Here is a 14,135-nt window from a genome sequence, read left to right as displayed (position 1 = left end):
AATGACACACAGGACAATTCTGAGTGGTCTCATAGCTGAAAACAGTTGTAAAAATGTTTGTGGAAAGTGAGTCAGGTGGAATTTGCTCCTTTAACTGTTAGAGCCAAAAGCATCTTCTTCACTGGGCAGTTGTGTGTACAACACGAACGAGAGCAGCTGAATGCCAGCCTCACCTCCCTGCAGTGTACAGTGAGTACAGACAGGCTGCCTGTAGGTGTCAGACTCGGACTGCACAGCAGCATAAATGCAAGTCAGGAGCAGGTGGGCCTTCTGGTTTGTTTCTTAAATGAAAGCAACCTCATATGTTGCCTGTTTTAGTTAAAAAATAAACACTGAATCTAAAGTTTGTTCTGTTTCAATCAAAAGAGGGAGAACTGCAGACAATACTGCTGACATGGTCATGTCTCATACCTGTTTTAATGCAAATACTTCTAAGAAATATAAAAGGCAAGTTTTAAATTATTGAATTGTGCACTCTGCAGCCATGTCAAGACCAGCAGCATAAGCATTTTCAGTCTTCTGCCTCCTTATATGTTCATAACTATTTCTTCTTTCACCACTGCAGTCGGGCAACCAGAGGGGAACACACATGACATGTAAAAGGACCCAAAGGAGCTGTCACACCTTCCCTCAGAATGAGAACTGAGAAAAATACTATTTCTAATCCTCAGTCTTGCAATATGGTGATGATACCAATTATAAACAACAGCTTAATATAGAAGAGCATGTTACAGAAACCTACTAAAAGAGAAGGGCAAAAGGCTATTAATTACCAGATTTTCACACTGCTCTACTTTCCTGAAGGAGCGGGGCAAATGGTACTTGACTGCAGACTAAAAAGTGACAATACCTTTTAGAAGCAGCAGGTCTGAAGCCAGTTCTCCATAAATATGTCAGTTAACTAGGGGGAAACATTTTAACCTACTGGCTTAATTAAAAAATAAGGGATTAAGCTGAGATAAATAATTAGAAGTTTTACAGTTTAAATTCTGTTAAATTTAATATTAAGTGGCTACCAAATAGAATTAAACCTGCCGTTATTAATACCAAGACAAAGATGGCATTCACATTAGTATTGAATCCATTGCTTTATAGCAAAATGCAATTATAGAAAAATACCAAGTTCAAAACTAACTTCTTGCTTGTATGTGAGCCAAAGATGGAGGCATTCATGTAGAAGGTAGATAAAACTTGTACTTAGCAGTTCCAAGAGGGCTTAGTAGGTAAACTTTTTGCATTGGTCAATTTTCTGCTAAATGCCAAAATTTTCAAAATTAAAATTTTGTTTCATGTGGTAGTCTGAAGTCCTGGAAAATTGAAAGGCAGGCTTGTATACTTCAAACTGCCCATACAAATCACTCTGGATGAAAATTTAGAATAGTTTTTCATGTAAGTCTGAACTATGCAGGGTCCTTCTGGAACAGAGGCACAAGTCCACCTCTGTCTGTGAATGAAATCACAGATTTTACCCAAATATAGTGTTGTACTCAGTTCATGAATTACAGTGTGCAGAAACCAATACTGGTAACCTCTAAAAAAGAGAATACAGTTCCTGAAAAACAACCCAACCAACCAGACAAAAAAAAAAAAACCACCATAAAATATCCTCTAATTTCTAAAAGCTTTTAAAAACACTTTGTTGTAAAAACAATGATCCAGGAAGTATTTTGTGGTAAGAATATTTTATATATTTTTTTACACTTTTAACACTTACAAAAACATTCAAACACAAAAAAAAATTAAATAACTTTGGGAGCAGAATAAATCCTTCTGCCTACACACATACATCAATTCCAAGCTGTTGGCACAAAAAGTAATCCACATTCATAAAACCCTTACTACTATATCAAACATAAGTTAAGTAAATCATAGGCACTATTTTATCAAATCCATATTTCCACAATTCTGCAGTAAATCTCTAAACACAGAGCCCCATGATTTCCTGATATCAATGAACTGGTAATGCACAAAGGCTTTCTAGCAAACAGACAGTCTGTCTTCTCAGGAAGTCATTTGCTGTATTTCGGGGAGAATAGCAGAGAAAAAAAATCCCTATAAAACTCAAGCTGAATTTACCCAAGCGATGAATTACTTAACTTAAGGAAACGTACACAAGTTTGATGCAGCCAAACCCCCAATATTGTCACCTAAACTGACTTTCAAAATCTGTAAGTCAAGTGAAGTTTGATCAATTCCATCAATTTAAATTCCCCTTTCTTCAGTGAAGACTGCAGCACGGATTTGTACAATGCTGAAATATTAAAATTCAGACTTTACTGAGAATATGCATATTTGATCTAGTCCTGTTTTCTGCTGAACAGTGCTGTGAGATAAATCCTTTCCCTGTACCTGCAGGTGACTCAAGGCTACATTAGTGGCAAGTACTGCTCTGCACTGGTGAAAGGTGGTTTCTGCTGCAATCTGACAATTACAGTATATTTGACACCCCGACTTTGAAGTCTTAGCACAAATCTTGGTCTGGTGTGTGAAGTCACCCATCAACCCAGAGCTTTCTTGAGTAGTTTAAGTTGCAAGTTAGTCTCCACTCCTTCCTATTTGGTTTCTTCCAAGTCAAGTAGTATTGAATGGCTTTTCATCCCGGAACATGTTATTGTTGGCCTAAAATTCAAGTGCTAGAATTTCAGGATTAGTTATCCTCTTAGTGGTGGGAGCAAAATACACCAGCAGTCCCAAGCTCAGTTACTAATGGGGTTGAAGACTACCTACCGTCCAATCTGACTTGTAGTGTTTGTCAATCATTGCACAAAGGATATACCATTCACATTCTCTTACTTCATCAACTGTACATCCAAAATATTGAAAAACCTTCAAACAAAATCCCTTCCACTTAACTAGTCCCACTCAATACAACTTTAGGTACAGGTTTTTGCATGATGTCTTCCAAAACAGAAAACAATGGTTCAATGCTAAATATATCAGTTGTTCTGAGCAAAATGTATTAGAGTAAGTCAGAGCCACCAGAGGAATTTAATAGCTTGTAAACAGACATAGCAGGTTTCATACTCTGTTACCAGTAATGTAAGATACACATATGTAAGGCAAAGTACATATTTAAACACACTTACATGGGCAATATCTTCTGTAAAAATATTTACAATTTAAAATAAACCAATTTAAGAAATGGATGAAAGTAAAAAAATAGGATACAGAAAACTCCCTCATACCATGGAACATCACCTAAATGAATATCATTTGGCATCAAGAGTCAACTAATTTCCTTAAAATTTGTATGTTACAAGTGCATAGTTGTGTTTCCTTCTCAACTATCAGCATTTACAGTTGCTGCAGGCTGCATGTATAGTGGTATGGTATTAGAATAAATCAAAATTATCACTTGCTCTTTCTTTTGCAAGGAAACCTGCTATAAAAATTTTTTCCCCAAATAGCAAGCCATGTGTTAAAAATGTGGCTACAATAATGAAGGCCATCTTTCCTGAGCCAGGAATTTAAAGTTAGAAAGATTGTACAACTGATACTAAGCCCTTTTGGCAATCAAACGGAAGAGTAGGTAAAGCCAATAAATCAACATAGGAAAGATGTAATCTATACTATTGCATTGTGTGTGTCTGCTACATTCAAACCTTTTAATGCAACAGAAGTCATGGCTACGACTCCCTGTTCTGCCCAGTCCTCCAGAGTAACTGCTGATTCTTCCTGAAGGACGGATCCAGTCCCAGTTGGGATCTCATACAATTGTTAAAAGCAACATTTCCCTAGCACTGTAGCAATCTGCAATCAGAACATGAGCTCTGATTCATGTAGCCTTGTTTCAATAGTACAAATTAACCAATCTTTCTGCTGAGTTAAAGCAGGCTGAAAATGAAGTTTTGGATAATGTATGTTATAGTTATCCTTGCTGTTTTTCAAGATGGGCATTTCTTTGGCATTCATTCATTTTTGCCCCGACATTGGCCACTCTCATAAATGCTCATATTGATAACATTTTTAGCAAGCAATAAAAAAGCCCCCAGAACTGATAGCAATTTAATGTAGAAGTGATTGTATGACCAACAAACATCTGATGTTAGATGTCATTAAAGTGCTGCTTTATAATAATCTCTGCCAGTTTGTGCTAATTAGAGACAGAGAGGTTTGGAATTTTTACAAATTCCAAGAGTCACATCTGAACAGTTTGTTTAATCAAGCTGTCTTTTCGCCTGGTGAGGAAGTATCCATGAGCACTGGAACTCTGCATTAAGCTGTGCAGATCAGTAGCAGCCATCTTTCCAACTCTCATCTTTCACGTTGCCATATGTCTTGGGAATGGGCAATGATCTAAAATGAAATGAGATGTTTTTCAGTTTCACATATAACTGTTCAAGTCTCTATCTGCAATACATAAAAATTTAAACATTTTATAAATAACTGAAATACACACTTCCTTCATTTACTTCTCTGCAATTCAGTTTACTTAAGATAAACCCTAGACTATTTCCAGTTTCAGGTTTCATGCGTTGTATCTTGGCAACTACCACACCAGGAAAAAGGCTAAATAAATAAATAAGACAGAAAACTTATTGCTGTTATACTCTGTGAAAATGCAAACTTAATCTGCTTCCACCTAAAATGGGCTGTTTTTCAGTGATGTATATAAACAGGCAAATCCTTGTTTAGAATATTGCATTTTGCTTACATCAAAATCTCACATTCATAGAAACTTGATTATTGCACTGTGTACAGAGTCTGCATTATATGCATTATAGAACCATGGAATTGTTTAGGCTGGAAATGACCTGTAAGATCATCAAGTCCAACCATTAACTCTGCACTGCCAAGGCCACCACAAGACCATGTCTCAAAATGCCACTTCTACACATCTTTTAGATATCTCCAGTGGATGATGACTTCACCACTTCCCTGGCCAGCCTGTTCCAACGTTTGACAACCCTTTTGGTGAAGAGATCTCCCCTGATACCCAGTCTAAACCTCTGGTGCAACCTGGGTCTATTTCCCTTTGCCCTATACATGCAAACTTAAAAAAAAAATAATAAGGTCAGTTTTAAAAAAGTTTAGTAAGTGAAACACTTTTCTATAAGACAAGCTGTGATTTGGACAACCACACTTCACTACTATTAGCAAACTCCTGGCAAAACAACAGCTTTTTCTTACAGAGTTCTGTACTGCTGACCAGTGCAGGCTTTAACCACAAAAGTCAGTGCTGTGACAGTCGCTTGTCATTCCCCTGCCTAGTGCTCACTGCAGAGCAGAACTTTTCCACACTGTGCTATTTACCACCATTTTATCTTTTTTACAGTACTACAGACTGTTTTTCCCTTCTGTTCAAGGAGATTCTTAGTATTTCTCATGGATGACTGCTTCCTTATGTCAGCTTCTACTTAACACCTTCAGTAAAAACTGACATTTACAGTTAATACTCAGTCTCTCTTGCAGTAGTTTTCAAAAGGACACATCAAGCAACTTCTATAGTTGGGTGCTAGCACAGTTATGCTTAAGCTAAAAATTCTGTTTCATCCTGTGGGTTACCTGCAGTGATTTTTACATTAAGTTTAGCAAACGTTATAGATGCATTGGTGCATCTTCTTTCTGGAAGTTTCCAGCTGCCCAAGGAGAGAAACTACTCTCACCACAGTGCTGTTGCTTGAGTTATGGAGGCAAGCAGTTCTGACTTCAGAATGTGTCGCTCACACAAGTGAATTTTCTCTTGCCAGCTATATTTTGGTAACTTTTTACCACATGCAGACAAATTCTTGCTGCCTTCCCAGACTAAGATTTTATTTACTTAGTTCAGTATCTTCCATTACTGATTTCACTTTCACTCATTTACCTTCACTCTCTCATTAAAGAACCTTTATCTCTCAGTTTGGATTCAAAACTGTTTTGAAAATACTTCACATGGAGGCCTCCATTTCTGTTCTGAAAACCTTAAGATCAAAATAACAATTGCAAGAAGAAGCAGCACAAATACACAGTGAACAAAATTAATTTTGAAAACTTCAACCTAAGACTGCCTGTCATAGACTCACCTGCGAACAGGCTGTGCAAGTTTGCTACGAGGCACTGGGATGCCCCCTGTGGAAGGGGCACTGGGTCTGGGCAAACCACTCCTCATCCCTGCTGGTCTGGTAAGAGTAGTACTGTTAATACTGCTGGCAGGGCTCGGCAAGCCTGAGCTCTGGGCTGCAAGAGGCCCTGGTGAAGAACTACTGTGCGTCAGCTGAGCGGCTTCTGGAGAGGCACCCGAGCCTGGCCCGTGGGTACTGAACGCTTTCACTGGCTGTCGGAGAGCCAAGGGAGACGGTGCCGCAGGCGAGCGGAATTTACTCGAAGAAGGTACTGGAAAATACAGAAGTTACTTTCAGCTTGTGTTACAATATTACTGAAATTAAGAACTGGAAATTACTTTATGTGATTGTACAAACAATATGGAATGTATAATGGAATACAGCCAACCAAGCAGCAATGAGAAACAGGAATTCAGATGTCCTCTTTGTCATGTGTTTTTGATATCATAACTCTAATGCCCTCTTTGCTGACTACAAATATTTATCTGGATTTGTAAGTAATCCTAATCAGGCTATAACTGTTGTATCAGTTAAGTCAAAAGATATAGAGAAGAAGGCTTAAGAAGAAATTTAACTGCTTCAGAAACACGTGAACTTAATTCCCATCTGTGAAAGAACATGTTGAAGGATACAGTATTCTAGTGTGACACAGGCTTTAAACAGATTCAAAGTCTATATTATACCTCAATGATGAAATTTTGAGTGCAGAGCATCTTGGTATTTCTTTTATGCTGTTCTTTTTAACCACTGAGTTAGAATTCATCTAAAGATATAGTTACATCCCATATTTTCTGGCAGATGAAAAAAAAAAAGATGGGGTTCTATGTCCTGATTTAAGTTGGGATAGAGTTACTTTTCTTCCTAGTAACTGGTATAATGCTGTAGTTTGGATTAGGGATGACATCAGCCAAGCCCTAACACCAAAGAGGTTAAGGTGCTGCTATGAAACTTAAACCAGACAACTCTTAACAATTTATAGCCTTCCTCTCCTTACAAACATTACCTAAATTATCAGTATAACTAATACCTCCTTTCTAGTACTTTGTACCTGAGTTAGTATGCAAGGTTTTGTTATCAAGTCCTTTCTGGGATAGGTTAGTAAGACAGAATATTCAACAGTCCTTTGATAATGCCAAACCTTAAGCATAATTCTTCACAAGTATGAGGAACATTTACAAATTATGCATAACTTATCACTGAACAGAATGCTTAAATTAACCCATAATCTTAGTAATGGAATGAAATTTCACCAGCTTTTCAAACTGATTAGGGTGCGTCAGTAAGAGTCAACACAGGATGATCAAATCAATCACATAACAAAAACATGTTTACATTTAGTAAATCTGCATTAACTATACTTTCCTCTACTAAATAAATGTTTTATACTGAGACCAAAGTTGCATTGCTTTTGACAGATGTTGTGCATAAAGAAGCTGGTCCTTAACACAGCTTTTATTATAATTTTCAAGGTAGATCCAGTAAGAACATGAGGAGTGAGAAAGGAGACAGGTAATGCGGGAATGTAGTATCCTAAATGGGGTACAGAGGAACTGGTAATTTTGAGATTGTATTCTGAAACTGTTTCTTATAGGGGATGTCTAGGAAGATTAATATGTACCTCATTACAGATGTGAATTGGATTTGATTCTTTTCTGGATTACCCAAGGGGGCCTTTCCCCTGACAGCAATATCAAACACAGCATGAAGCCACTCATGGGAAAAGCTGACAAGAAAAGGTGACAGAGAGGTCAAAAACACATGACAGTTGCTAAGTGGCAGGGAGATTAAGTAAAAAACTTTAAAATAAAAACTGGCATCAAGCCAGAGTATGGATTAAGGAAAGCATTACCAACAGAATGACTGGACAAGAAAGAGCATCCAAGTGCTCCTATGACTAAGATAGATTATATGTCAGTTTTTAAAACGTGACCTCGCCTGTTAACATCGATGCAATCAAATCTGCAGAATTTCCAAGTGACTCTACAGTGTAAATACTGGGAGCTTTCATCACTGAACTCCTCATTACAATGCTTGGAACACAAACACAGCACCATGTTAGCAGCTATGAACAGAGCAATACCAGTGTATAAAAACTGAATACAGCTTTGGGCCTCTTACAGGCACACCAGGGAAAAGGTTTTTAGGTACAGAATAGAAGCAACAAAAAGTTGCAAAAGAAGTAAGGTTCTAGCATTCCCAGCAGAAGTAAGGATCCAGTAAATTAGTCTTCTCCAACCTCTTTAACCTTCTGCTGGCTATACTTTACCATGCTGCAAACTTGAGCTGTCAGTTCATAAAACATTTCCTGTCAGCACAGCATTGCAGACATTGCTGAGAGCTATATTCATTCTTGTGCATAAAGGAATGAATTGTCTTCCAGAGCAGCCCACATGACGCAGTCTGGCAAACTGCCCAATAGTTCTGTTCTACAGATAAAGAATTGGTCTCAGAGCAGTTTTGAATATTCATTATAGTCAGTTTGGTCTATCTCTAAGACAGGATCACAAAGACTGAGGTACTGCCTCACAGACTATTTGGTAACTGTGTAACCATGTATAGTATTTAGCTGATCCATGTTTAACAAAAACATGTGAACATGTAAGTGTAGTGCTTAATAACTTTACACAACTCAGTCTCCTTATAAAGTAAACTAGAAACAGCTACAATTAAAACATCTGGCAGCCAAAAAAAAAAAAAAAAGAAAAAAAAAAAGGAAAATTAAAAGGCATGGTGCAGTTATGATATTTAGATGTCCTACCCTCTCTGGATTCTGTCCTGGATTGTGGGCACGGAGCACGAGATCTCCATGTGGCAAAGTTAGGTGCTGTGAAGCTGCAAACTTATTTGGCTTGCACTCCAAGGCCAGCTGCTGCACACCAACTTGAAAACAGATTAAATTCTAATGCAGTTGTTAAATCATAACCATTATGATGAGATGAATCACCCCAATATGAAAGAACAGATGAGGTATAACTATCAGAATCAATAAACTGATCTGTCATCTCAGTACAGGAAAGATGTGGACCTACTGGAGCAGGTACAGAGCATGAATGAGTATCTCTCCTCTATCTGGAGAGAGGTGGGGACCTTCAGCCTGGAGAAGAGAAGGTGCTGGGGAGATGTTACCACAAAGTGGTAAAAAAAAGCCAATGTGTGTGAAAGGTGTCAAGCTATGTAATGAACAGTATTTTAAGAAGGTAAAATCAATTGTTGCTCAGCTGTTCATTTCTCTGCTTCATTACTGTTAAAATACCTCTGTACTCATGAGGATCTCAGATCAGGAGAAAGAAAATCAACACATTAAGGACTATAAAATAGCAAATAACTGAAAAAGACAAAGCAAGTAACTGAAAGGGTCCTCATTTGCAGCAAGGAATGACAACAGCCATAAACTGGAATATATGACTGGCAACGCAATGTGCTCTGTTCCTCATTCTCTAAGGTTTAATAAATTTTTACAAATAATATAAACTCAAAGAAAAGCTGATTTTCTGTGTATTCCTACAGGCTCGGACTAGGCCATTGACCTAGTAGGTGTTCCAGACAGCCAGAGGAGGGCATGGCCAACTGGAAAGAAAGCAAAGAAAGCTCTGCAGAGGAATAGCGATGGTGGTCTTATACAAAGCCAAACATCGTGAGAACTTTATCTGGTACAAAGTATGAAAACTTTGAAGAGACTTCCTCTTAAGACATGTGAATCTGTTTCACAGGCATTATACTCTGCTAAAACTTTCTGCATGGCATGAAGATGACTCTAAGGAGTTGGCATTGTTTAAGCCCCAGGAGAAACATGTACATTCTGTCAGCCCCTCATGTCTGCACCAGTGACTCTCACAACACTCAAAGGATTCTAAAAGCTTATGAATTAGTCTTAAGTGTAATATGATCTTTAAAATGAGATCTTCTTGATTGTAACAGACAACAGACTAACTATGCTTAAAACCAAAATAATTGTTTACCTTAACTGTGAAACTGAGGCAGTGTCACATACAAGGCTGCCAGAGCTGATGAAAAATCAGATAAAACTGTCTAATTGCATTAGAGACTCGATATTTCATTGTATTTAAAAAAAAAGTCAACTTCAGCCATTAGCAAACTGGACTATTAAATACAAGAGTCTCTAATTGCTTCCTTGAGTCAAAAAACCTTAATTAATCTGTGTTGGGATTAACCTTCTGGTTTTGTGAGGAAAATAGAAAGCACAAGTACATGCAAAATAAGTTGACAGTCTACACTCATCTTTTCAAGGATAAATTTGTTAGCTTTTGTTCCCAGCACAAAGGATTGTATGAGTATTTTTACAACTTCCATTTTAAAAACTGTATTTTGCCATTTAAAAAATTCCTATACAAATATAGACCTAGTGAATATGTATTTAGGAGTCTACTTTTCTAATCCCTATTTCCTGATTAATGTTAGAAAATCACTGTTCCTTGGATTTTTATCCCAAAATTCAATCTCCTATATAACACAGAGTTTATTTTTAATATTTAGACCAAGAAATTAACTTTCATACAGCAAGGACCACTTGATTAATCTCTACAGTAATTGCAAGAGCAACTTTATTAATCTAGAACATGGGAGATTTAATGCAGGTGAACCATTATCCGAGATTTGCTGGAGCTTGATAAGAGGTTGTAAGTTAATTACCTCCTTTTGTAGATGGAGTTTGAAGAAACTGTTTGGTTTTGAAGGCAGCACGAGGCAAATTTTTCTGCCTTTGCAGAGCTGTTGAAAGACAAGAAGTGTTATATTTGTCTAAGAAGATAAGAAAACTAAATTTACTGGGAATTTCAGAATTGTATCCACTTGTGAAGCGTCAAGAAGCAGTGTGAGTAAAACACTCAAAAAGCTGTTATGACTCTGGAAGTGATGGAGTTTTGTGGATGGTGCTTGCTCTTAATGGCAAAGAGTTGCAGAGGAGTGTGTCAGAAATTTTGCAATGCAAAATGTGCAGATTTGGTAAGAATAAAGCTTCTTGCAGGGCAAAAAGCCCAGAAATGCAAACCAAAAATTAAAACACCAAAGGGAGAACAAGCCACCTAGCAAACATGCTACAGCAATATGAGAGCAAGATTAGATACAGATGAAAATTAAACTGTTGTGTTTGACCTAGCAAGACTAAATTTTTAATTTCAGAAGTGTTTTCAAATAAATTTTCTAATACTATACAAGAGCATAAATCTTTGTCTAATACGATCATCATATAAACAAATTGTATTCTTCAGTTATGGAGACTTAAGCCTTCTTGAGAGAGATGTCTTTTTTCTCTCCTCTCCAAAAGGTATGCAAGAGGACTTAAAATGAAGACTTAACACTAAGATTTATCAACTGCCAGCATGTACCCAGCATCATGGAAATTGGTTTTTATTGCTCCTTTTCTCCCTTGTCCTGCCTTTTTTCTAGTAACATTCAAGGGCGGGTGCTGCCTTGAAATGACCTCACTACCTACCAATTACCAAGAGAGAAGCCAATGTTCCAAGAGCTGCAGAATCTTGGCATGGAGGGAATTACTTATTGCCAGAAGGAATGCATTGACTCAGCCTATTTCCATCGCAGCACATTTAAGGGGGAGAAGGAGGAAAGTAGTCAATGAAATAAAGCTTTGACTACACAGAGACTTCCTAAAATGATAATGCATGAATAAACATCTCTGCTTATCTCAGTGTATGAAGTTTTATAGCAGCACAAAACTGATTGCACTAGCAAGGCTTATTTCCATTGTGAGAAGGAAGAAAGATGGGGGAACAGCTGTGCAAAAAGATCCTGACCCTGAGTAAGGAATAATCCCATCACAAATTACTGAATATTGCTACAAAGAAAGTGGGCGGGAACAATTTGAATCCTAATATTAGTTAATCCTTTTGTTTGATAGCATATAATGATTACTATCACCTTTCCTATGCTTTAGTCAGTGCAAAATACACAGTATTTTATGAACTATAAAAAATTCATCATGTGTTTTAACATCATGTTGAAATTATGACTAGGCAGGCTATTCAATTTAGTCCTAATAACTAACTAAAACTGTCATGTTCAACAAACAGCAAAAAGGAATTAGATTGTTCATAAAAACAGTAAAAGTCTGCCTGTGCCTACTACAAAAAAAAACCTTATTCCTTCTACCAACTAGAATCTAATGCAAAATAGCCTGTTGGTAATATGTAATTCTTACTCAACTGGCACATGGTCTTCCTAGAAACTTTTTTAAAGCATACATGTGAATAGCCAATTAAGCACAGTACGGTCTCCAAATATGAGCACAATTCCTAGAAATTTACTGAGGCAGACCACTAGCCAGACTGCTTCAGTCCTCAAGTATTCCACTTTATTATTTTCTACAGAATCACTGTTTTTGTTATACCACACAAAATGAAGAAAAGCTTCTTTCTTCATATTTTGAATTTGTTTTGTCCTAATCCACTCAGATTTCAATATGCTACTGCACATGGCACTTTCTTCCCCCATCATTATTCACACTTCTTGCAAGTCAGAGAGATGGGATGATATGGAAAGGATTTTAAATATGCATATATCAAATTCCTTCCTTCTCAATGGAGACTCTAGGAAATAGACACTCAATAGCAAAACATTTCTGTGCACTGAAACACTGAACAGAGCTTAGGCAGTACAATTTGAGCAATGCTGAGCAAACATGCAGTTTGAGATAAGCGCCCAGTGCATGTTTATCCACACCACTTGCTGCTATTGAAGTGCTCTGTGTGCTGTGACATTCCCTGTCACAACTGCTGTGTGCTGAACACATGTAGTTACACTTACTTCTGATCAACAGAACTGGACTACTTGGTTTCTTTAAAACTTACTCTTCCTCCTTTTACTCTGAACATGCCAAGCAGTTGGACCTTGGCAAGCAGACCAGTCACTTTACTGATAGTTTGAATCTACAGCTCGAGAAAGTTTTGTATTTAGGTCTTCTTAAAAGCATCCATGTGCTCACAGTGCCACTAAGTACAAAAGCATCACAGAGAATTTGAAAGCAGGTAGCTCCTACATGGAAGTCACCCTACAGTTTCTAGAGCTTTGTACAATCTATTTGGTATAGGACCCAAACACAGAGATTTCCCACTACTAACACTTTAGATAATACCTATTCCTTGGGGAACACACATATTACCATATCTTCCAGTATTTTAAGGTGAACTATTTACTAGCTTTCATATTTTAAAAAAAGTACTTTCTGCAGAATGGCACAGAGAATCAGATGTAAATGAAGAATCAAATTGTTACAATTGCTATTTAATTCAGTCTCTCTTCAAAACCAATTTGGATTGTTCACCACACTGCAGCTGAACGTTAAAAATCCCAATGTTTTCATGTTTACAGTTGTACCTCTTAACACATCACGTGTCTTCTCTCTCTTCTGTAAGCAAGCAAATACAATTTGGCTACAAAACTCTAAGAGGAATTGTCATTTCAGAAACTTACTGGATTCCTAGCTCATTTTTGAATGCCAGCAACCATAGCAAGTTCAGTATTGCAGCCACAGCAAATGTGCAAGTAAATTATGAACCGCAAATCTTTGACAAGGAGCAAAGTAGTGACCTCGAGTGGCAAGCCAGCATCCTCGCAAAGGTAAGCTCATGCAAAACTAGCAGGTGTATGAGGAAGCTTCAAATCCCAAGACCCAGAAATCATTGCCAAGGGAAAACAAAAATTTGCTGCAATTTAACAGTGCTTTGTGCAAAGTGACAAAATATAAAACCAATAAAACAAAAAGTATACAATAAAAAGGACACAATTCTGGAAATCTTTATACAATGTACAGTTTTGCAGAAAATTTTTTAATCCAGACTAAGCAAAGATACTTACTCATTGACTTCACACACAAACCGTTTTACGATTGTCAATAGCAAGACTCTGACAAACATCTGTAAGAGCAGGGAAACTGTAAAAGCTAGAAATCTGGCCTTTATTAATGATATTTAACTTACATTTAAATGTAAGTTGGTCTAGAGTGGTTCACATTTGGGGAAATTGTCTATGAAAGAAAAGCAAATTTACCTAGTAATTCTTAATGCATCCACAAGTTGATAAAAAAGAAATATAAACACAATCAGACCACTCTGGCTG

At 37.2% G+C, this 14,135-nt stretch overlaps 1 protein-coding gene across 2 annotated transcripts in view; it reads right to left on the bottom strand.

Annotated features, from left to right (window-relative positions):
- Nucleotides 1-1,410: 1,410 nt before the first annotated feature.
- SLAIN2 (SLAIN motif family member 2) overlaps nt 1,411-14,135 on the bottom strand; it is a 34,707-nt gene continuing 21,982 nt past the window's right edge. The window contains exons 7-9 of one of the 2 annotated variants that reach the window (XM_084204898.1): nt 10,695-10,772; nt 6,006-6,315; nt 1,411-4,296 (exon numbers count right to left, since the gene is read on the bottom strand). In XM_084204898.1, the coding sequence (XP_084061024.1) occupies nt 4,230-4,296; nt 6,006-6,315; nt 10,695-10,772 (455 nt within the window). In that variant the 3' untranslated portion in view covers nt 1,411-4,229. The remainder of the gene's footprint in view (nt 4,297-6,005; nt 6,316-10,694; nt 10,773-14,135) is intronic. The other variant, XM_084204899.1, reaches the window with a different exon arrangement.

This window comes from Fringilla coelebs, assembly GCF_963513975.1.
Source record: "Fringilla coelebs genome assembly, chromosome: 4".
Taxonomy (NCBI): Eukaryota; Metazoa; Chordata; class Aves; order Passeriformes; family Fringillidae; genus Fringilla; species Fringilla coelebs.
This window is presented reverse-complemented; position numbering and strand designations above follow the sequence as displayed.